General features: G+C 53.9%; 1 protein-coding gene across 2 annotated transcripts in view; it reads left to right on the top strand.

Annotated features, from left to right (window-relative positions):
* The window catches only part of atp11b (ATPase phospholipid transporting 11B (putative)), a 28973-nt gene extending 6422 nt beyond the window's left edge, over nucleotides 1-22551 (top strand). The window contains exons 7-30 of one of the 2 annotated variants that reach the window (XM_047036738.1): nucleotides 658-761; nucleotides 1368-1415; nucleotides 1531-1595; nucleotides 1700-1781; nucleotides 2194-2344; nucleotides 3180-3377; nucleotides 3485-3643; nucleotides 4252-4430; nucleotides 4629-4697; nucleotides 4800-4873; nucleotides 5426-5529; nucleotides 6049-6230; nucleotides 7098-7301; nucleotides 8353-8506; nucleotides 8726-8828; nucleotides 9779-9924; nucleotides 10296-10355; nucleotides 12522-12649; nucleotides 12897-13035; nucleotides 14340-14405; nucleotides 14593-14696; nucleotides 14878-15043; nucleotides 18322-18467; nucleotides 21386-22551. In XM_047036738.1, coding sequence (XP_046892694.1) covers nucleotides 658-761; nucleotides 1368-1415; nucleotides 1531-1595; nucleotides 1700-1781; nucleotides 2194-2344; nucleotides 3180-3377; nucleotides 3485-3643; nucleotides 4252-4430; nucleotides 4629-4697; nucleotides 4800-4873; nucleotides 5426-5529; nucleotides 6049-6230; nucleotides 7098-7301; nucleotides 8353-8506; nucleotides 8726-8828; nucleotides 9779-9924; nucleotides 10296-10355; nucleotides 12522-12649; nucleotides 12897-13035; nucleotides 14340-14405; nucleotides 14593-14696; nucleotides 14878-15043; nucleotides 18322-18467; nucleotides 21386-21467 — 2913 coding nt within the window. In that variant the 3' untranslated portion in view covers nucleotides 21468-22551. Of the gene's footprint in view, nucleotides 1-657; nucleotides 762-1367; nucleotides 1416-1530; nucleotides 1596-1699; nucleotides 1782-2193; nucleotides 2345-3179; nucleotides 3378-3484; nucleotides 3644-4251; nucleotides 4431-4628; nucleotides 4698-4799; nucleotides 4874-5425; nucleotides 5530-6048; nucleotides 6231-7097; nucleotides 7302-8352; nucleotides 8507-8725; nucleotides 8829-9778; nucleotides 9925-10295; nucleotides 10356-12521; nucleotides 12650-12896; nucleotides 13036-14339; nucleotides 14406-14592; nucleotides 14697-14877; nucleotides 15044-15562; nucleotides 16527-18321; nucleotides 18468-21385 lie in introns of those variants that run through there. The other variant, XM_047036739.1, reaches the window with a different exon arrangement.
* Nucleotides 22552-23314: the final 763 nt, after the last annotated feature.

The following is a 23314-nucleotide window of genomic DNA, read 5'->3' as shown; positions in this document are numbered from 1 at the left end:
AGGAGCTGTTCTCATTTCCATGGGCCACCACCACTCAACCTAGCCAGCCCCAGGGCACAGATCGAATCATCTGCCTCTAATCAAATGCCTTTTGCCGTGCAGCCCTTTTATTTATACATCTGTTCAGCCTTCCGATTCCTTCAGGTGGCCTCGCTACAGAGCCGAGTCTTGTTCAGCTTTTTCAGGTCGGAGTGATTCATCTCCCTTTGGGTCCTCTTGTTTCGACAAGAGGACCCAAGAGTCTTGTCTGCCACAGAAGGGTGTGTGTTTGTGTGGGGAGGGGGGGGGGGGGGTGGGGGAGGGGGCAGGGGAGGGGGCGGGGGCGGGGTGAAGGCAGCTCAGTCTGCGACAGCGTGAGGAATCTGCGGCCTAGTTAAAGGTTGCCCAGGTTCTGGCCAGCAGGTTGTATTTTGCCCCCCTAAGATGCCATAGAGGGTTAAGAGTTGAATTATAGATGCGAGTTCTCTCCAGCGCTGTGGTTTGCTGGGCTGTGGGAACCAACGTCCTGTTAAAGGAAGGAATAGCTAACCAAATTCAAGTTGAAAACCAAAACGTTACATATTGACATCTTTGTTCCTGTAGATTTACCTGGCCTGGTTTTTCCCCCCCTTGTGCTTCTGTGTGTGTGTCTGTGTGTGTGTGTGTGTGTGTTTGAAGACCCTCTATGCAGTACCAGAGACTGCAGTGTCTCAGTCCGTGTCCAGACTGGAGGCCCTGCAGGCGGTGGTGGAGTGTCAGCAGCCTGACGCAGACCTGTACAGGTACACTAGCTCTCACACACACACACACACACACACACACCTGCTTCAGACACCCTAACACACACACACACACCTGCTTCAGACACCCTAACACACACACACACACCTGCTTCAGACACCCTAACACACACCGTCACACACACACACACCTGCTTCAGACACCCTAACACACACCGTCACACACACACCTGCTTCAGACACCCTAACACACACCGTCACACACACACACACCTGCTTCAGACACCCTAACACACACCGTCACACACACACCTGCTTCAGACACCCTAACACACACCGTCACACACACACCTGCTTCAGACACCCTAACACCCACCTGACACACACACGTACACACATGACACATCCTGGAGACTGTCGTTAGGGGGAAGTGGAACCTCATACAGCTGCAGGGGGTCCAGTTTCACCCGTACCGGAACAGTCACATTTATTATGTCTTACAGTCACATTTTCACCGGTCAAAACACATGATATATTTAGTCCCCCCCCGCCCCCCGGGGTCTGACTAGACTGTCGTCGTGGCACTTTCAATCGGCCCACCTCCGCCCCGCCGGGCCCCACTCAGCAGAAATGTGCCCCTTGTTTCAGGTTTGTCGGAAGGATAACCGTCACCCAGCAGGGAGAGGAGATTGTGAGGTAAGATTGCTCCTGCTTTTTCTCTCCCCCCCGCCCTCTCCCCCGGGGTAGGGAGGGCTGGCACAGAGCGGTGGCTGCTTCCTGTTCCTCAGCAGCCCTGCTTCTGTCTCCACAGGCCTCTTGGACTAGAGAACCTGCTGCTTCGAGGAGCCCGCTTGAAGAATACCAAAGAGATATTTGGTAGGTGTCTGCCGTGCCGGCCTCCTGTTGGGGTCCCTCCCAAGCACAGGTTCAGTTTGGTCAGGAGCTCCTCTGTGTTTCTGACTGTCGTCCCTTGCCTGCAGGCGTGGCTGTGTACACTGGGATGGAATCCAAGATGGCCCTGAACTACAAGTGCAAGTCCCAGAAGCGCTCTGCGGTGGAGAAGTGAGAACCGCATTTGGCACACTCCTCTCTTTCTGCCTCTCGCTGTCTCTCTCTCTCTCCCTCTCTCCCTCTGCCTCCCTCTCTCTCTCTCTCTCTGCCTCTTTCTCTCTGCCTCTCTCTCTGCCTCTCTCTCTCTCTCTCTCCCTGCCTCTCTTTCTCTCTCTCTCTGCCTCTCTCTCTCTACCTCTATCTCTCTCTATCTCTCTCTCTGCCTCTTTCTCTCTGCCTCTCTCTCTGCCTCTCTCTCTCTCTCCCTGCCTCTCTTTCTCTCTCTCTCTGCCTCTCTCTCTCTACCTCTCTCTCTCTCTCTCTCTCTCTCTCTCTCTCTCTCTCTCTCTCTGCCTCTCTCTCTCTCGCTGCCTCACCGCCCTCCCTCCCTCTCTAACCTTGTGTGGTTGTGGTTGTGCTCCAGGTCCATGAACACGTTCCTGCTCATCTACCTGGGCATCCTGCTGTTCAAGGCGGTGCTGAGCACCATTCTGAAGTACGCCTGGCAGGCAGAGGACAAGTGGAACGAGCCCTTCTACAACCAGAAGACTGACCAGGAGAGGAACAGCAGCCAGGTCTGTTTCCCAGCCCCACCACGCCCTGACCCCACCACGCCCTGACCCCTAGGCCCTCTACACTGCACACTAGCCACTACACACTAACCCCTGGTTCTTACACACTGCACACTAACCCCTACATACTCACCCCCCAGGTCCATACACACTACACAATAACCAGGACATACTAACCTACTACACACTAGCTGCTACAAACTAAGACCCTGGTCCTTATCCATTACTCAGGAGCTACTGCGTGCTTGCTACTGCATACTAACGGCTGTTGTTGTTTTCATTGGAATGTATTTGTTTCCCGGTGTGGGTAAATCATCAGGGTCCCTTACCACACGCCCCTCTGGCCCTCCACGCTAGCTCACATTGGAAATGTATGATGTTCATTTCTACGCACGCTCGCCCACACAGCGATATATCACTTGGCAGGCTGTTTGTTGTGTGGGTAGATGCCCAGAGTGTTTGTGTGAGTGTGTGTCTCCCCCCCCCCCCCCCCCCCCCATGGCTGTGGGCGGGATTCTAAATATTGTGACAGGGCACCTGAGAGTGTCTGTCAGCCTGTCTCCCAGCTCCACAGCCGCCGGGTTCTCCTGCCCTACCACTGAGCTCTCCGTCTCTCCTCTCTCCTTTTCACTCGCTTGCCCTCGCCCTCTTTGGTGTGATTGAAATCCCTGTTTTTCCGAGCCGCCATCGATATGTTGTGAAGTAGCAGAAAGAAATTACATGTTGTTCTCAATTAATCTCTGTCTCTCTCTCTCGCTCTCTGTCTCTCTCGCTCTCTGTCTCTCTCGCTCTCTGTCTCTCTCTCTGTCTCTCTCCCCCTCCTCCTCTTCCTCCCCAGATCCTGACGTTCATCTCGGACTTCCTGGCCTTCCTGGTGCTCTACAACTTCATCATCCCCATCTCTCTGTATGTCACCGTGGAGATGCAGAAGTTCATGGGCTCCTTCTTCATTGGCTGGGACCTGGACCTGTACCACGCGGAGAGCGACCAGCAGGCCCAGGTCAACACCTCCGACCTCAACGAGGAGCTGGGACAGGTACCACAGCCCACATCTGTGTGTGTGAGGGGGTGTTTTGTATGCATTTTTTTGTTTTTCTGTTACCATTTTGGTAACACTTAAGTGTGTGTGTGTGTGTGTGCTAGGTGGAGTACGTGTTCACCGACAAGACGGGCACCCTGACGGAGAACGAGATGCAGTTCCGCGAGTGCTCCATCAACGGGGTCAAGTACCAGGAGATCAACGGCAGGCTGGTCCCTGAGGGCCTGACGGAGGACCCCCCAGACGGCTCCTCCCCCCACATGGTGCGCTGCTCCCCTGCCTGGACACCTCTCCACCCCCCCCTTCCCTCTCTTCCCTCCCTCCCTCTCTTCGCTCCCTCCCTCTCTTCCCTCCCTCTCCTCCTTCCCTCTCTTCCCTCCCACCCTCTCTTCCCTCTCTTCCCTCCCTCCCTCTCTTCCCTCCCCCCCTCTCTTCCCTCCCTCCCTCTCTTCCCTCTCTTCCCTCCCTCCCTCTCTTCCCTCCCTCCCTCTCTTCCCTCCCCCCCTCTCTTCCCTCTCTTCCCTCCCTCCCTCTTTTCCCTCCCTCCCTCTTTTCCCTCCCTCCCTCTTTTCCCTCTCTTCCCTCCCTCCCTCTCTTCCCTCACTCCCTCTCTTCCCTCCCCCCCTCTCTTCCCTCTCTTCCCTCCCTCCCTCTCTTCCCTCCCCCCCTCTCTTCCCTCCCCCCCTCTCTTCCCTCTCTTCCCTCCCTCCCTCTCTTCCCTCCCTCCCTCTCTTCCCTCCCCCCCCTCTCTTCCCTCTCTTCCCTCCCTCCCTCCCCTGCAGGCAATTATAAGCTGCTGTACATGGATGTTATCAGTCAAGCATGTGTCAAATCTGTTCTTTATATGTGTGTGTGTGTGCGTGTGTCCCAGAGCCGAGAGCAGGAGCTGTTCCTGAAGGCCGTGTCGCTGTGTCACACGGTGCAGATCAGCTACGACCAACCGGACGGCTCGGGGGCGGACCCCTTCAGCCACGCCAACGGCTTCTCCTCCCACATGGAGTACTACGCCTCCTCGCCTGATGAGAAGGCCCTGGTGGAGGCCACCAAGAGGTGAGGAGGGGGAGGAGGAGGAGGAGGAGGAGGAGGGTTAGTCTGAGGAGGAGGTGATCATGATGAGGCCGTGGAGCATGATTTAAGTTGAGGACGATCCTTCATCTTGAGGACGACGAGGAGGTTTTAGGCTGAGGGTGACTGATGTCTTGTGCCGTGTGGTCCCTGGTCTCTTAATCCCCGCCCTCCTCTCCACAGGATGGGGGTCACCTTCATGGGAAGCCACGCCGAAACGATGGCGCTCAAAACCTTCGGAAAGTCCGAGAAGTGAGTCCGGTCTCCTTGAAGCTCGCCGAAGGTTCGACCGCTCTCGGCCCGCCGCTGCGCTTCATGTCTCACTCTCCATGTGTCCTCCCCTCGCTCCCACAGGTACAAGGTCCTCCACGTGCTGGAGTTTGACGCCGTGCGCAGGAGGATGAGCGTCATCCTGCAGACTCCGTCAGGTACGGCCCGTCAACCCCCTCCCGCCCCTCCCTCCTCTCCCCTCCCCACACCCCTCCCGCCCCTCCCTCCTCTCCCCTCCCCACACCCCTCATGCCCCTCCCCACACCCCTCCCCTCCCGCCCCTCCCCACACCCCTCCCCTCCCGCCCCTCCCCACACCCCTCCTCTCCCCTCCCCACACCCTTCCCGCCCCTCCCTCCCCTCCCCACACCCTTCCCGCCCCTCCCTCCTCTCCCCTCCCCACACCCCTCCCGCCCCTCCCTCCTCTCCCCTCCCCACACCCCCTCCCCTAATCCCACCCCTCCCCTCCTCCCACCCCTCCCTCCTCTCCCCTCCCCACACCCCTCCCCTCCTCCCCTCCTCCCACCCCTCCCTCCTCTCCCCTCCCCACACCCCTCCCCTCCTCCCACCCCTCCCTCCCCCCACCCCTCCCCTCCTCCCACTCCTCCCTCCCACCCCTCCCTCCCCACAGCCCTCCTCCCTCCTCTCCAGCTCCAGTGTTCAGGTCTGGACGCTCATGGGGCCGTGTGCTGGGGGGTGTGTTGCTTTCAGGGGCCACGGTGCTGTTCACCAAGGGAGCCGAGTCCTCCATCCTCCCCTTCGCCACCAGCGGAGAGATGGACAAGACCAGGCTCCACGTGGACGAGTTTGCCCTGGTGAGCGTCCGTGTGTGTGTGTGTGTCCGCACCCTCCGCAAACGTTCAGGCAGACACACACACACACACACAGATCTCCTCGAGCAGCTGATGGGTCTGAGAGAACGCCACACGTATCACTTATTTCTTTGTGTGTGTGTGTGTGTGTGTGAGAGAGCGTGAGAGAGTTGATTTGGCTGGGAGCAGTTTTACTGCAGTGTAATGATTGCTCCTGGCCCTGTCCCTCCATCCCCTTTATCTCCTGCAGTAAATCCCCACTCAGAACTGCACACACACACACACACACACACACACACACACAGACACACCCACACACACACAGACACACACACTCCAAACACAGATTTGCTTTTGATTTGTGACTGGCAGCCCCAGCGCTCCTCTGATATGGAGCTGATCCCTGACAACCCCTTGAAACTCCCTCTCGCTCTCTGCCTCTCTGCCTCTCTCGCTATCTCTCTCGCTGTCTCTCTCTCCTCCCCGCCCCTCTTCTCTGCCTCTCTCGGCCCCTCCCTCCAGAAGGGGCTGCGCACCCTGGTGGTGGCGTGCCGCCACTTCAGCGTGGAGGAGTACGCCGAGGTGGATCGGCAGCTGCACGAGGCCAGGACGGCCCTGCAGCAGAGAGACGAGAGGCTGGCCCAGGTCTTCTCCTTCATCGAGAGAGACCTGGAGCTGCTGGGGGCCACCGGCGTGGAGGACAAGTAGGCCTCACACACACACACACACCTGTGCTCCATCTGCCTGGCACTCTGCAGCCGTGGGCTGGGCTCTCTGCACGGGAAAGATTTGGATTTCTTTCGTGGCGTTTCATGAAATGTTTTGATGAAGGAGGAGGAGGGTGGCTTTGTCTCAGTCGAGGGGGGGGGGGGGGGGGTGGGGGGGGGGGGGGGGCTGGGCTCTAGTTTTAATCAAGTGGATAATGTCATTGGGACATATTAGGCAGTATTTTGATCCACGGCCCATTAGGATAGTTGCGTTACACGGGCGAATCGCTTTGACAGGCCTCTCCTCCAGTCCGTGACAGTGCACGTCTATGACTATTAGACCGTGTGCAGTCTGATATCAGACACGACACACACACACACACACACACAATGCGAGAGAAACAGGGCCCTTCTAATGTCTCCACTCGTCTGTGTGTGTCTGTGAGAGACCATCTGCCAGTGACGTGTTAAGCTCTCTCTGTCTCTCTCTCTCTCTCTGTCTCTCTCTCTCTCTCTCTCTCTCTCGTCTCACTCTGCCTGTCTAATGAATAGTTTTTTTGGGGGGCAAATACAGGGGCTCATCTCTTCCTCTCCTCCTTCAAATGATCTTCAAAGGCCCTCCTATATAATTTAGTATGTTATGAATATCTCTCTCTTTCTCTCTCTCTAAAAGACTCTGGAATGTGTCTATATCTGACCTTAATCTCCCTGTTCACCTATTCACCCAGGAAAGTGATCTGTGTGTGTGTGTATGTGTGCCTGTCTGATGTCTCCAGGCTGCAGGACTAGGTACCAGAGAGCATTGAGGGGCTACCTGTGTGTGTGTGTGTGACCTCTGACCTGTGAGCTCCCCCCCGCCCCCAGGCTGCAGGAGAAGGTGCAGGAGACCATCGAGGCCCTGCGTCTGGCGGGCATCAAGGTGTGGGTGCTGACGGGGGACAAGCACGAGACGGCGGTCAGCGTGAGCCTGTCGTGCGGTCACTTCCACCGCACCATGAACATCCTGGAGCTGGTGCAGCAGCGCTCCGACAACGAGTGTGCCGAGCAGCTACGCAGGCTGGCCAGGAGGTGAGTGAGGGGGGGGGGGGTGTAGATGGGAGAGAGGGCTACCCTGTGTGGGTGTGTGGATGGGAGAGAGTGCTACCGTGTGTGTGTTTCAGGAAGAGTGCTCCTATGTGTGTGTGTGTGTGTGGATGGGAGAGAGGGCTACCCTGTGTGTGTGTGTGGATGGGAGAGAGTGCTACCGTGTGTGTGTGTTTCAGGAAGAGTGCTCCTATGTGTCTGTGTGTGTGAGTAAGAGAGTGCTCCTGTGTGTGTGTGTGTACGCTTCTTCACTGTGTCAGTGTTTGTACGACTTGCCAGTGATCAGTATAGGAGCATAAAGGATAGGGCTCCAGTTAACAGAATCCCATTTCCGGATCCTGTCCCAGCCACAGCAGCTGTGGGAAACCCTCCCTTGCTGCAGCACAGGTACAGTGACTGCTGCAACACAGGCACAGTGACAGTTATAGCCCCTGGGTAGTAGCGTTCTCTCTCGACGCTCTCTCCCACTTTTACATTTCCAAAGGCGGAACCTCGGCCGCCTGTCCCCCCAGGGCTGGGGTGTGATTGGTAACGGTTCACAGTTGCCTTGGCGATGGCGCTGACTCATGAGAGTGGGAGGGTTTTGAAGGGATGGCTTTGGACTTGTCACCATTCCTCCCGCTCTACTCAGCATGGTGATCAAGTCCAACATCCTAGATCATCAACAATGCCAGAGAGCTACTTTGAATTTAGTTTGATGTTTGTGTTTCTTGAGGGCTTTTTTCTGTTTTTTTCTCTCTTCTCTCTCCTCTTTTAATCTCCTCTCTCCTCACATCTCCTCTCTCCCCTCCTCACATCTCCTCTCTCCCCTCCTCACATCTCCTCTCTCCCCTCCTCTCTTCTCCTCTCTCCCCTCCTCTCTTCTCCTCACATCTCCTCTCTCCCCTCCTCACATCTCCTCTCTCCCCTCCTCACATCTCCTCTCTCCCCTCCTCTCCCCTCCTCACATCTCCTCTCTCCCCTCCTCACATCTCCTCTCTCCCCTCCTCTCCCCTCCTCACATCTCCTCTCTCCCCTCCTCACATCTCCCCTGCAGGATCAAGGAGGACCATGTGATCCAGCATGGACTGGTGGTGGATGGGGCCAGCTTGTCGCTGGCTCTGAGGGAGCATGAGAAGCTCTTCATGGAGGTGTCTAAGAACTGCTCTGCGGTGCTGTGCTGTCGCATGGCACCCCTGCAGAAGGCCAAGGTCAGTACGCTGCCCGAACACCAACTACAACTGTCTAGAAAACAAACATTTGTCAAACCTTTAGAAACTCTTTTTTCAAAAGATATTTTCAACCTTCCAAAACCTTTTTTCAAACCTTTCAGATCAAGAGATTGCAGGTTCAAATCCCTCTCTGTACCCCGCTTTGTATAAAAAGTGTGTGAGAAATTCTCATTATTTCCAACTGTGTCTTGGGGTCAGGTGGTCCGCCTGTTGAAGACCTCCCCAGAGAAGCCCATCACCCTGGCAGTGGGCGACGGAGCCAACGACGTCAGTATGATCCAGGAGGCTCACGTCGGCATAGGTACTCCCCCCCTCCCTTTCTTCCCTCCCCCCTCCTTCCCCTCCCCTCTCCCCCTCCCCCCTCCCCTTCTTCCCTCCCCCCTCCTTCCCCTCCCCTCTCCCCCTCCCCCCCTCCCCTTCTTCCCTCCCCCCTCCTTCCCCTCCCCTCTCCCCCTCCCCCCCTCCCCTTCTTCCCTCCCCCCTCCTTCCCCTCCCACACACTCACACACCTGACGTCAGGTGGCTGAGCGGTTAGGGAATCGGGCTAGTAATCCTTAGGTTGCTGGTTCGATTCCCAGCCATGCCAAATGACGTTGCGTCCTTGGGCAAGGCACTTCACCCTACTTGCCTCGGGGGAATGTCCCTGTACTTACTCTTAAGTCGCTCTGGATAAGAGCGTCTGCTCAATGACTAAATGTAAGACAGGGGTCGGCAACAGGCGGCCCGCGGGCCAATTGTGGCCCGCCAGCAATTTTGTTTGGCCCGTCAAAATATTTCCGATAATGAAAAAAATTTCACTCGCGCGCTGTGCGCGCTCGCATTAACGTAAACTTCTGATTTCACCTCACATCAAAACCTTGACTAGGTCCTAGTAATCCTATTCTCACTGGATGAGACAGTATTTAGGCTATGTGCACCAACGATGACGACCCACCACATTGGGATGACAGTGACGACCATGTTGATAGAGATTGTTCGTTAAAATAAGGAAATTATTCAAACAGACCACCAATGGGCTCATTCACATGGTTCATTATCATTAGTTATTTGTAGTATACCTACCCATTCTCCATGTAGGCCTAGTTGTTGCGAGTGCACGTATCGCAAGGGCACCTATCGCAGCGTCTAAATAGGCTGTAACCCAGACTCTGGCCCGCCATCTAGTGACGAGGAAAAATACTGCCCCGCGGACCAAGTTACTTGCCGACCCCTGATGTAAGATGTCTCAATGGTCACCTTTGTTGCCCTCAGGTATCATGGGCAAGGAAGGCCGGCAAGCAGTGAGAAACAGTGACTATGCAATAGCCAGGTTCAAATTCCTGTCAAAACTGCTGCTGGTCCATGGCCACTTCTACTATATCAGAATAACAACCCTTGTTCAGTACTTTTTCTACAAGGTAAGACGTGTGTGTGTGTGTATATATATATATATATATATATATATATATATATATATATATATATATATATATATATATATCCTCTCTTGTTGTCGTTTATTTTTGTTTGCCTTGTTTGGTCATTTCAGTTTTTACTTGGGATTGTTGAAGAATGTCAAATGTATGCTGCCATTGTGTCTTTGTTAAAAACAGATTCATTTCAAAAAGATTGACTAACCTTTCAATCATAGATGACATGTCCTCGGTAGCTAGATCCATCAACAGATAATCATTGTCGACATGTTGTCATCGGTGTGGGAGTGTCTGCAATGCTGAATGATGTGATCATGAGAACCCAGGACTCTAAATGTTTCTTTGTCTCCCTCTAGAATGTCTGCTTTATTACGCCCCAGTTTTTATACCAGTTCTTCTGTCTGTTTTCACAACAAGTAAGTGTATTTCCCTGTGCCATTTGTCCTGTGTCTGCCCCTGTAGTCGTGCAATCGCGACTTAGTTACTAATCCCAAAACGACAGCCGTCTGTTTCTCTGTACATGTGTTGACCCGCACTTCCACTGTCTGTGTGTGACACAACATTCTCCGTCTTTAGAAAGCATGGCGGGCGTTAGCCAAGAGTGGCCGACGTTTCCCTCTTTGAGTGTGTGTCCTTCTCTTGGAGTGTGTGTCCTTCTCTTGGCAGGTGTGAGTTCAGGGAGAGTGTGAGAGTGGTCTGCTGTCTGGGGTCTAGAGTAGAGTCTGCTGTCCAGGGCCTCTGGGGTCTAGAGTAGAGTCTGCTGTCCAGGGCCTCTGGGGTCTAGAGTAGGGTCTGCTGTCCACTGGGCCTCTGGGGTCTAGAGTAGGGTCTGCTGTCCAGGGCCTAGAGTAGGGTCTGCTGTCCAGGGCCTCTGGGGTCTAGAGTAGAGTCTGCTGTCCAGGGCCTCTGAGGTCTAGAGTAGGGTCTGCTGTCCAGGGCCTAGAGTAGGGTCTGCTGTCCAGGGCCTCTGGGGTCTAGAGTAGAGTCTGCTGTCCAGGGCCTCTGGGGTCTAGAGTAGGGTCTGCTGTCCAGGGCCTCTGGGTCTAGAGTAGGGTCTGCTGTCCAGGGTCTCTGGGGTCTAGAGTAGGGTCTGCTGTCCAGGGCCTCTGGGGTCTAGAGTAGGGTCTGCTGTCCAGGGCCTCTGGGGTCTAGAGTAGAGTCTGCTGTCCAGGGCCTCTGGGGTCTAGAGTAGGGTCTGCTGTCCAGGGCCTCTGGGGTCTAGAGTAGGGTCTGCTGTCCAGGGCCTAGAGTAGGGTCTGTTGTCCAGGGCCTCTAGGGTCTAGAGTAGGGTCTGCTGTCCAGGGCCTCTAGGGTCTAGAGTAGGGTCTGCTGTCCAGGGTCTCTGGGGTCTAGAGTAGGGTCTGCTGTCCAGGGCCTCTAGGGTCTAGAGTAGGGTCTGCTGTCCAGGGCCTCTGGGGTCTAGAGTAGGGTCTGCTGTCCAGGGCCTCTGGGGTCGAGAGTAGGGTCTGCTGTCCAGGGCCTCTAGGGTCTAGAGTAGGGTCTGCTGTCCAGGGCCTCTGGGGTCTAGAGTAGGGTCTGCTGTCCAGGGCCTCTGGGGTCTAGAGTAGGGTCTGCTGTCCAGGGCCTCTGGGGTCTAGAGTAGGGTCTGCTGTCCAGGGTCTCTGGGGTCTAGAGTAGGGTCTGCTGTCCAGGGCTTCTGAGGTCTAGAGTAGGGTCTACTGTCCAGGGTCTCTGGTGTGTAGAGTCTGTAGTAGGGGTGGGAATCTTTTGGTACCTCACGATTCAATTCGAATCGATTCTTGGGGTTACGGTTTTTAAAATCATAAAAAAAAAAAAAGATTCACATAAATTTGTGAATCGATCTGAATCGCTAGCAGGCTGAATCGTGATTCAAATGTGAATCGATTTCCCCCCCCACCCCTAGTCTATAGTGTCCAGTCCCTACTCGGTGTTCTCACTGTGTCCTACTGTCCCGTGTTGTCTGTCACCTGTTGTTGTTGTTGTCTATCCCTTGTTGTTGTTGTTGTTGTTGTCTATCCCTTGTTGTTGTTGTTGTCTATCCCTTGTTGTTGTTGTTGTTGTCTATCCCTTGTTGTTGTTGTCTATCCCTTGTTGTTGTTGTTGTCTATCCCTTGTTGTTGTTGTTGTTTATCCCTTGTTGGTGTTGTTGTCTATCCCTTGTTGTTGTTGTTGTTGTTGTCTATCCCTTGTTGTTGTTGTTGTTTATCCCTTGTTGGTGTCTATCCCTTGTTGTTGTTGTTGTTGTCTATCCTTTGTTGTTGTTGTTGTTTATCCCTTGTTGTTGCCTATCCCTTGTTGGTGTCTGTCCCTTGTTGTTGGTGTCTGTCCAATGTCTTGTGTTGGGTCTAGTTTGGTCTAGTGTCCCATGTTGTTAGTTTGTGTCTATCCTCTCATCTGTAACAAACCTGTTTCTACAATAAAGGATCTGTGCTATCAATTCCTTCCGTCTACAATGTGTAACTTCTAAAAAGACCAAGCCCTGGTTGGACTAGGATTTAACGGCTGTTGGCCCTGTTTCTCCCTTGTTCTTCTGTGTTCCTACTCTGCTCATGTCCTTGTTCTCTTCTGTTCCTAACCCTGTTCTCCCCCCCCCCCTCCAGACCCTGTACGACAGTGTCTACCTGACGCTGTATAACATCTGCTTCACCTCGCTGCCCATCCTGGTCTACAGCCTGTTTGAGCAGCTGGTTCACCCGCATGTGCTGCAGAGCAAACCGGCCCTCTACAGGTGGGTACCCCCCTGGCCCCCGCAGCCTTCCAAACCTGTCTAGCTTCCTGCAAATACTGCAGCGTGTCCCAAGACATGAGGACATGCCACAATGCAGCCGGTCTACACGCGCAGCTGCGTGTAACTTTTTCCAGTTCAGTCGTTCAGCACACGCTTTCTATCCAGGAGATGACCCAGGACTGTTTGTCAGTCCCAGACGTACTGAGGGTGTAGTGATATCTGTGTCTCTGTTCTTCCTGACCTGTAGGGACATCAGCAGGAACTCCAAGCTGTCCTTCAAGACCTTCCTGTACTGGACCCTGCTGGGGTTCTGCCACGCCTTCATCTTCTTTTTTGGTTCCTACATCCTCATGGGGGAGGACACCTCGCTGATGGGCAACGGACAGGTGGGTAGGCGGGGCTAGGGCAGGTCTGGAACAGGAGAGTAGGCGGGGCTAGAGCAGGTCTGGAACAGGAGTAGGCGGGGCTAGGGCAGGTCTGGAACAGGAGAGTAGGCGGGGCTAGAGCAGGTCTGGAACAGGAGAGTAGGCGGGGCTAGGGCAGGTCTGGAACAGGAGAGTAGGCGGGGCTAGGGCAGGTCTGGAACAGGAGAGTAGGCGGGGCTAGGGCAGGTCTGGAACAGGAGAGTAGGCGGGGCAACCGGTTATGCAGGACTTCTTCAAGGTTTACTGAGTGCTTCATTGTATCGCCAGCTGCCTGTTGTGAATGTTCTTTTTGGGGGAGTGAGTGTGTGTGTGTGTGTGTGGGGGGGGGGGGGTGCAGGCCTGGAAGGGGAAAGTGTCATTTTGAACCTGACGACGATCCAGAACCTATATGAGGGTAATATTGATCTGGAGCGTTGCCAAGGAACAGTAATATGAAATATTGATTGTCTGGTTAAGTCCTGCTGTATGACAGGTAGCAATGTTCCTGCCTGTTTGCTTGTGGTCTCTTTCTGCTCTGGCAATTTAGTCGCTCTCACTCTCTCTCCCAGTTTCTGTAGCTGTGTGTGTGTGTGCGTGGGGGGAGGAGGAGGAGGGGGAGTCCAAACAGCACTCACTTTATTGCTATCCTTCTGGCCAGTCTCTTTCCTTTGTCATATCTTCTTCTTCTTGTTTTCTTCTTCTTGGTTTCTTCACGCTCTGCATGTCGTCAGATTTTACGAGCTAACCGACAACTGGTAAGAGCTCTCGCATGCCCTTCCCTGTCCCCGGCCAGCTTGACGGCATTAGCCACGCCCTCCCATCCCACGGCTTGCCCTCCTCGTCTCCTCCTCTGTCCGCACGCTCTGTCCGAGGCCCCGCCCACCATCCTCCCCCTCCCCCGTCCCGCTTCCTGCCCTGTCCCGGGGCCAGCGTCCCGGACTCCCCCTTTCCACCTGGGCTTCTGTTCCTCTGCACAGCTGTCCGCAGGCGTGTCCTGTCAGATCACCCCCATGCTCCCCCCTCCCGCCCCGCTCGCGTGGTCAAGCACGGTCTGGAGGGATGTAGGGGGTGAAACAATGCTTTTTAGACCACCCCAACCAGCCCCCCGATAAAGACTGGAGTTAACCACCTCCCTGTTCCGTCAATCGACAATGTCTGTCCCGTGTACGACTGTGCCAAGTTGCTGGCTGCAGAACCAGCGTTTGGATGTCCGGCAGACGCGTGTCTGAGCGAACACGGGCCGGTGTTCTGACCGTACTTCCGTCCCTTGTGCCTCTCTCTCCTAGATGTTCGGGAACTGGACCTTTGGTACGCTGGTGTTCACAGTGATGGTCATCACCGTCACGCTCAAGGTAAACACCGCACAGCTGCTTGTTTTCCTGATGTGTGCCTGGGTTACTGTGAACAGGATGGTGGTAGACATGCATACCACAGACCCTGACTGAGGTGGAGCCATTTCCAGAAAGGACTCGCAGATCGAACAAAGTCCATCAAATGGAAACAGCATGATACCCATTGTGCGTGTGTGTGTGTTTTCAGCTGGCCCTGGAGACTCACTTCTGGACGTGGATGCACCACTTTGTGACTTGGGGCTCCATCGCTTTCTACTTCATCTTCTCCCTGTTCTACGGGGGCATCATCTGGTGAGGGCGCACAACCCCTTAAAAAAAAGTTTTTTAAGTGCTGAGGAGGAAATACGTTAGTCAGTTATGGGGTATAGCAGGGGCTAAAATCGCTCTTTTTCTCAACCTGAGACGGCTGTGTTGTCCTTGTGTGGTTGTGTGACCCCTGACCCCTCCTGACCCCTGACCCCTCCTCCACCAGGCCCTTCCTCCACACCCAGGACATGTACTTTGTCTTCGTCCAGCTGCTCTCCAGCGGCTCGGCCTGGTTCGCCATCATCATCATCGTCGTCACCTGCCTGTTCCCCGACGTCATCAAGAAGGTGTTCTACCGCCACCTGCAGCCCACTGGCACCCAGAAGTCCCAGGTAGGACTGACCCCCTGGGGAGGGGGGGGGGTTGGAAGATGAGGAGGTCTGGGAGATTGGTGGGGGTAGATAAGGAGAATATTTGAGAGGAGGGAGGGAGGGAGACACCTGAGCAAAACACCGCATGCATCCTCCTCGTCGCACACACACATACACCAGCTCACGCACACTCACCTTTGCCAGAGTAGCTGTTATCTCTTTGTTCTCTCTCTCTCTCTGACTCTCGTGTGTGTGTTTCCTGTCGGCGTGCTAGCTTCTCTCCTCACAGGCTGTGTGCCGGGGCCCTGTGTGGGTGCGTGGGTGTGCTTTTCGCATTTGTGTTGTTCCTGTCCTTGTTTGACGTGTGTGTGTCTGGATGAGTGCACGTGCTCGTGTGTGTGTGTATCCTGTATGAGTGTTTATCTGTGTGTGTGGGTGACATCACCAGCCAGACTGGGCTTCTGTGTGTGTTCTTCCTTCTGACTGTCCTGCTGTTCTCTGTTTCCTGTTTCCTGTTTCCTGTCCCCCTCTGCCGTGTAGATGTACTCCAACCGCGTTGCCATAGGTGACGACTTCATCGCTCTGCAGCCCCTGTCCAGGGCCAAGAATCAGCCGGGCAAGATTAGGTAGACTAGCTGTCTTTCTGCCTGTCTGCCTGCCTCTCTGTCTGTCTGCCTGCCTGCCTGTCTCTGTCTGTCTGTCTGTCTCTGTCTGTCTGTCTGCCTGTCTGTCTCCTGTGTGTGAATGCCCTGAACCAACCAGCATGTTCTAGGCTGGGCCTGGTTAGGCTGGGCTGGTGGAGTTGTGGGGAGGAAGGGGTTGGAGGGGGGAGGTGGAGTAAGGACGGTAAGGGGAAAGGCTCGGGAAAGTGGTGCTGCATGTCTATGATCTCTATGATGAGAGTGTTACTAAAGCCCCTGTCTGGAGGTCAGTCTGGCAGGTAACCAGTAACTTGTGGAAGTTAAAGAGTAGGAGGGTGTAACAGGCGGCGGGTCAGAAGGACAGCAGAGCGGACGACAGTTCCCCCGTGGGCTGCTGAGAGCCAGGCGTCAGAAGCCTTCACACTGACTGTGCCGTGTTCATGGTCTCAGCTGTATGAGAAGCAGGATGACATCACCTCTGCAGCCGGGAGAGGCCCGTGCCGTCAGCACCCCTGCAATATCCCAGCCCTGCCCTAGCCATGCGCATATGTTTACATCAATATGCATAGTTTAGCCTCTGCTTGATTGCCCTCCCCTCCCAGGACCAACCTGATCACTGAATCGCTCCAGTAAACATAAAATCCAGCACAAATTCCTCCACTGTTCGCTGGCATCTTATCAATATAGATAAGTGGTGCAGGAAATCGGTGGAGCAGCTCCCGGGCCTTGTAGTGTATCTGCTCCTCTGGTCTCTGAGCTGAGAGACTTGGCAGATCAGGCTGAATTAGTTTGGAGACAAATTGATGTAGCCTCGTCCAGCCCTGCTCCGCCTCTCCTCCTCTGCTCTCCTCCTCCTCTTCCCCCTCTCCTCCTCTGCTCTCCTCCTCTTGTCTCCCCCTCCTCTCCCCTTCTCATCTCCCCGTCTCCTCCTCCTCTCCCCCTCCTCTCCTCCTCTCCTCTCCACCTCCTCTCCCCCTCTCCTCCTCCTCTTCCCCTCCTCCTTTCCTCCTCTGCTGAACTGACCTCCAGCCCTTCCTACCTTTTCACCAATGCACAGCCTTTGTGTGTGTGTGTGCTTGCGTGTTAGAGTGGACCGTTAGCCTGGTCTGGGTGTGTACAGCTGGGTCAAGGCAGTGTTAAATCACCCAGCGCTGATGATGAGGAGGCTGTTGATGTCAGCCGTATACCTGACACTGAAACCTTGAGGCCTTCATCGGCTTGTCATCCGGGGTTAGATGTGTGTGTGTGTGTGTGTGTGTGTGTCAGAAGAGTGGGATGGCTTTTGGATTAACTGGCAGTCTAGATTGGGATGTTTAACTGTGCAATAATGCCCTGGACAAGTCAAGGTGAGAAGCTTTAAATCAGCCGTTTTCAAATCATACTGTGTTGAAATGGGACTGTCCTTTGGCACGTGTACATGTTCCACACTCACGGTATACCCTCCAGAATGACTGGTGACGCTGGTCAGGTTGTGAGTTTGAAGAAAGACAAGATGTCTGTCTATCTAGTCCAGCTGGCTGTCTGTTTGGCATGCAGTGTCATCTCGGCTAGGACGGAGGGATGCAGGGAGGGGGAGAGTGTGTAACTCTAGACCTTACCTTGTATCGACTCTCTCTCTCCCCCCTGGTCCTTTCTTCCTCTCCTCCTCCTCCTCCTCTCCTGTCCTGTCTGCTGTGCTTGCTTACTCAGGGAAAACCTGCCACAGAAAACCTGCCGGGAGGTCAAATAATCGACTTTCCCTCACTTGACACAGACACGGTCTCTGTTCGCTGTCTCAGCTGGTCTCTCCATCTCAGCTGGTCTCTCCATCTCAGCTGGTCTCTCCATCTCAGCTGGTCTCTCCATTTCAGCTGGTCTCTCCATCTCAGTTGGTCTCTTCATCTCAGCTGGTCTCTTCATCTCAGCTGGTCTCTTCATCTTAGCTGGTCTCTCCATCTCAGCTGGTCTCTTCATCTCAGCTGGTGTCTCCATCTCAGCTGGTCTCTCCATCTCAGCCTCGGGTGTCTGAGAGAGCTTGGAAGCCGAGTAGATAGACGGGATGACTCCAGATCTGGAGTCTGGCTTTCACCATGAGATTTCATCGTGACCCGGTAGTGTTCCATACCAGGCTAGTTAGAGTGTTCCAGAACAACGTGAGGATCCATAGAAGACGAACAGGGTTTTCTCCTGGATCTGTCTGATGAGATCGCATGGTCGTGTCACACGGGGGCCAAGGACGCGCCTGCCTCAAGATGAAAACCGCATCGTGTGTCATCATGTTCCCCCCCCCCCTTCACCTGCTCACGCATTGATGAGCGTGTATTTTCTAGATGTTAGATATGTATTTCCACCCCTTGCATCATTGAGCAGCACGCGCCCCTGTGTTCATGGTGTCTGTTTCGTGTGTATGGCAGCATGTACTTTGGCCTTACCACCCCCATAACACCCCCCCCCCCCCCCCCCCCCCGCCCTGGAAAGTCACATTGGAACTGTGCTGTCTCTGTGGGGGGGAGGAAGGTGCGGTGGGGGAGGGGAGTAGGGGGGGGGGGCAGTGGGGTTCTCAGGTTTGTGCTGACACTAACATTCTGATATGTTCTGTCCCTCCCTCCCTTCTCTCCCCCTCTGCCCCCCCCCTCTGCCTCCCTCCCTCTCTGCCTCCCCCCCCCTCTGCCTCCCCAGCTTGCTGAGGCCTCCACCCCGGCCGTCGGATGTGTGGAGTCCCTGTGTTGCTACGCGGAGGGCCAGAGCGGCTGTTCCCGGCTGGCACGGCTGGTTGAGCAAATGACCCGGCGTTGCGACCCCGCCACGCGCGCCACCGCCAACAGGTGGGCCTCCTCCTCCCCCCCTCTTGGCTACCACGACCTCTCCTGATGCACCCCGGCCCCCCCCCCCAGGCCGGAGTAGGAGCGGCCCTCCGTCCTGGGGGAAGGATGGGGGAGAGGGAGGCCGTGGGGGTGGGAGTCTGGAGGGAGGACGAGGAAGGCTGGGTTTGACCGAGCCTGGGGGGTTTTAAGATCCAGGACGTGTAGCTTTTCCCCCCCACACCCCATGGACAACCAAAGGGATAGACAGGGTGAGAGAGGAGTTTGACACGGCCTTCCAGTGGAGGCCTGGGCTTCTGCTCCTGTGCTGTGACAGACCTCATGGTGCTCATAGGTCATGCCATGGTGTAACTGTCTCTGTGTGTGCAGTGGGGAGTCTACTCACATATAACCGTCTGTCTGTCCGTCTGTCCGTCCGTGTAGGCCTTGGCACAAATCTGTCAGGCCTGGTCCCTGTCTTCCTACCTGTCAAGTCTTCTTGTCGTAGGTGTTGGCTGAAAGGTTGTATACCACCATACAGGAAAGCAATACACATCTTCCACTGAGATTCAGTGTCGTTGCTAAGACACTAGCCAGGTGGCTAACTCCTCAGTCCAGGTCTCTCTCCATCATCCAGGATATCAGCCTGTCTCACTTGACGACGATTAGAACCAGGCTGTTGTCCAGACTAGTTCCTAGTCTGGGCCTAGGTCCTGTGATTGGCTGAGGTTTATTGAACATGTAGCAGTTCTATCTAGGAGTGGTTTCATGTTACTTGCCAAAGCCTGTTGATTATTTAGTGTGTGTGTTTACCTATAGAGAATGACAGCATGCTGGTTCGGTGAGAGGCATCTTAGCCTCTCATCTTAGCCTCCCTCTATGTAACCTGCCTCTACTGTAACCTCCATATACTGCAGCTTCCATCTACTGCAGCTTCCATCTACTGCAGCCTCTCTCTACTGCAGCTTCTCTCTACTGCAGCCTCTCTCTACTGCAGCTTCTCTCTACTGCAGCCTCTCTTTACTGCAGCCTCTCTCTACTGCAGCTTCCTCTCTACTGCAGCCTCCTCTCTACTGCAGCTTCCTCACTACTGCAGCCTCTCTCTACTGCAGCCTCTCTCTACTGCAGCTTCTCTCTACTGCAGCCTCTCTTTACTGCAGCCTCTCTACTGCAGCCTCTCTACTGCAGCCTCTCTTTACTGCAGCCTCTCTACTGCAGCCTCTCTCTACTGCAGCCTCTACTTGAGTGAGGGGAATGAGAGGTTTCTGTACAGATGGGCGCTAGCCTTAATGCTAGGATACTGCCATAGGGGAGGGGGGACACCCTATATCCGCCATGCTCTCTGACTGACAGGGAGCCTATATCCAGCCACATATCCATCCACATATCCCCTATATCAGAACACGTATAGCTCATGTATAGGCCTACTGTTGACCGCGGAGCACGCCTCACTGGAGCTCCAGGTGTGTTGTTTTGGTTTGTTTTTGTTGCCTTGCCAACTGTGTGTGTACCGTCTGTCACAGCCCAACTAGGGGGGGGGGGGGGGGGGGGGGGGGGGCACTGTGCCCTACCAGAAAGGCTCCTGGGAAGTGTAGTCTCTTTCCAGGGGGGACTGTCAAGTCTTTTTGCTACGTGTGTGTGCGTGCGTGAGTTAGTTCTTTTTCTACCGTATCCTGAAGCCTTCGAGGTGCTTCTGAGAAGAGGCCCGGCCTGACTCTTATCTCTGTTGCATGGGGGCTGCCTTCTGTGTTTTGTAACGTTGCGTAAACTACCAGTCGTGTGTCTGTGTGTCGTTGTCGTGGTCCCCCACTCCTGATTCTGTGTCTCCATCATCTCTGTACATTCACACGTCCTGCCTCTCCACTCCTGTCACTGTCTAGTTAGTCATTTCCTGTCATCGCTGTGTTTTCGCTGGAGTTTCTGGTCACGCAGTAAATGTTTGTACGTGGTCAAGCGCCTGTAGTCAGGGGTGACAGTCCCTCTCACAAGCACCTGTAGTCAGGGGTGACAGTCCCTCTCACAAGCGCCTGTAGTCAGGGGTGACAGTCCCTCTCACAAGCGCCTGTAGTCAGGGGTGACAGTCCCTCTCACAAGCGCCTGTAGTCAGGGGTGACAGTCCCTCTCACAAGCGCCTGTAGTCAGGGGTGACAGTCCCTCTCACAAGCGCTTGTAGTCAGGGGTAACAGTCCCTCTCACAAGCGCCTGTAGTCTGAGGTGACAGTCCCTCTCACAAGCGACACCCTGAAGAGACCTGGGTACTGATCCTAGGGGCCACCCTGCCCTGTGAGGATGGTCTTAAAACGGTTGTCTTAGTCTGGAAATGATCGCTCACTGTCGCTAGGTTTTACCGGGCTCTTGTGCCTTTACCAAGAGTCTTCCCAGCTCTGTTTTCCAAGTGCTTTTAGAAACGATATAGCATATATCTTTGTACAGAAAAATATATATATATATATGTATATATAGATATATATTGAAGACGTTTTTTGAATTCTTCTCAAACTTCTTTTTGAGGCTGCAGGGCGAGCGTAGGAAGGGCAGTGGCACGGCAGTTAGGTCGGTGTGCGACATGGGAGAATGTTGGGAAGGAATGCTGTTGACTGTGCGTCCTGATCCACCCTGTTGAATCATCATTCAGTACTAACCGTCCATCACCCCCATAGCCTTGTCTTCTCCCCCGCACACAGCATGTGGGGAGGGGGGGGACCACACATGCCACCACACCAGGTATCCAGAAAGACTAGCAGTCGCTAAGGGATGATTAGCTGTGGATTTCAAATGAGGGGAAACCAAAATAAAAATCTTCTATAATCTTCTCTCCAGCTATTGTTGAGTGTTAATCGCAAAGCACGTCTGGTCCTGGATCTGCCCCTGAGGGCCCCCCCACATACACACCAACACACACACACACATGCTCTCCTGACCCCTGTCATTGCTGCTTCCAGATCGTGGAGCGACCTGGAGCCCATCTACTCCAACGACCACAGCATCCTGACGCTGTCCCCCATCGAGGCCTCCCACGCCTGAGCTAGCAGGGAGCGCAGAGGAGTTAACCCCCCCGTCCCCCCGCCCCAGCTAGCCCTGACGCTAGCCCTGACGCTAGCCCTGACGCCAGTCCTGGCCAGCGCGCACGACAATTTTGCTACTAGCCCCTCCACATACAGAGAGAGACTGCTCGCCAGACCTCAACTTCACTGATCACGTGACTGACTTGCTGACCAATCAGTGGACAGCATCCTTCTCAGCCCACAGCCCCGCCCACCCGGCCACGCCCCCACAGCCTTACCTCCCCGTCACACAGAAAAGGGACAGATGTTGACATAGAAAACAACCACGCCATACCAAAGACCAAAGGACTGATGGGACTGGACAGGAAGAGAAACTGTCTTAATATGTTGTGCCTGTAGGTTAGCTTAGCTTCCTAGCCTGACTATACCTCGCTGCTTGTCCTTCCTCTTCCTTGTCTCTCCCCCCCCTCCCAAACCTCTCTCCTTCTGTCATTACTTCTGGAGGAAACCTTTTTATAAGCCATATTTTCAGACGGGTCGCGACCTGATTTTCCCAGGTGTGTTGACACGAGAGCAGTTTCTTCTGAGCCCTGAGGTTTGTTCTGGGATCCGGAACGCCTTTCTTCTTCACGCACAGACCTCAGAGGTACACTGACAGGTGAATGTCCCTCGAGACAGAAGCTTCCGGAGACAGAAGTATCAGAGTAGATGTCAAAAGGAAAAAACAAACATGGGAAAACGACGCTTTTGCACATTGTCACTGTCCTCGTCTGAATATCACCATTCCGTTTTCTTTGTTTATGTTTTCTCAAATCATGGCCTGTCATAATTGAAGTCATTGGAATCACGTTCTTGTTCATTTTTATGTTTGTTGTTGCTGTGTGTATCTCAGTTCTGTTACTAACCACTCGTTCATTGTGTGTGTGTGTGTGTGTGTGTGTGTGTGTGTGTGTGTGTGTGTGTGTGTGTGTGTGTGCAGTTATGTGCGTGTAATAGATGTCTGGTTGAACGCAGGGTGACACCAGACTGACTGGTGTCCTCTAGGGGGGGGGGGGATGTAGTGGGGTTACCAAGACAACCGTTTTAAACTTGCCATCAGTCATGACACACACACACACAGAGGCCATGCTGGAACAATATGGCCATGGTACAGGCGGTGGTTACTGTGGAGTCATGGTTACTAAATGACTGCTGTTACTGTTCCTATGTGCAACTCTGAGTGAGACGCAGAAATGTTGAAGGAATCAAATCAGTGAATCTAGTTGTAAACGTCTCCTTGCATGGTACCAAGAGTTCAACAGAAATATCACCAGATGATAGGCACAGCGGTAACCGATTAGGAAGTTTAGAAATAAATATATTTATTGAGGTACTTATTTTCTCAAATTATGTTGTATGCATATCTGTTCATTCTGTTTCCTCATGAGGCATTTCAAACCATGTCTTTGGTTTGAAAGACATGTTGTCGAGAAACCGTATTTGGTCGACACTTGGTACAGAAGACAGTTGAAGAATGTATGTCAGAGTATTTCTAAAGAATCCATATTCACCGTGGCAATAAATCTCCAGCTGCACTAGAACCATCTTGAAGCAGGTGTTCTGTGTTCTTCCTCCTGATCATGTTCTGTTACTATAACCTCTATATATACAGAGGTTATGATTCTATATCCTGTCTGTCTGCACATCCTTGTCACTGCTTATGTTTATCAAAAGTCTATTTACTGAATAAATACATTTTTAAGAAAACCAATTCAGAGTAAAGTGTCATTTCCTGTTGGAGATGCCAATGAAGACATTGTTTACAGCAGACTTTGTTTTGGGTGGCTATTGCATGAATAGTCATGACACTAACTACTGTTACAGGGT

The sequence above is a fragment of the Hypomesus transpacificus genome, chromosome 16, assembly GCF_021917145.1.
Source record: "Hypomesus transpacificus isolate Combined female chromosome 16, fHypTra1, whole genome shotgun sequence".
Classification (NCBI taxonomy): Eukaryota; Metazoa; Chordata; class Actinopteri; order Osmeriformes; family Osmeridae; genus Hypomesus; species Hypomesus transpacificus.
Note: the sequence above shows the minus strand (reverse complement) of the source record. Positions and strands in the feature narration are given on the sequence as shown.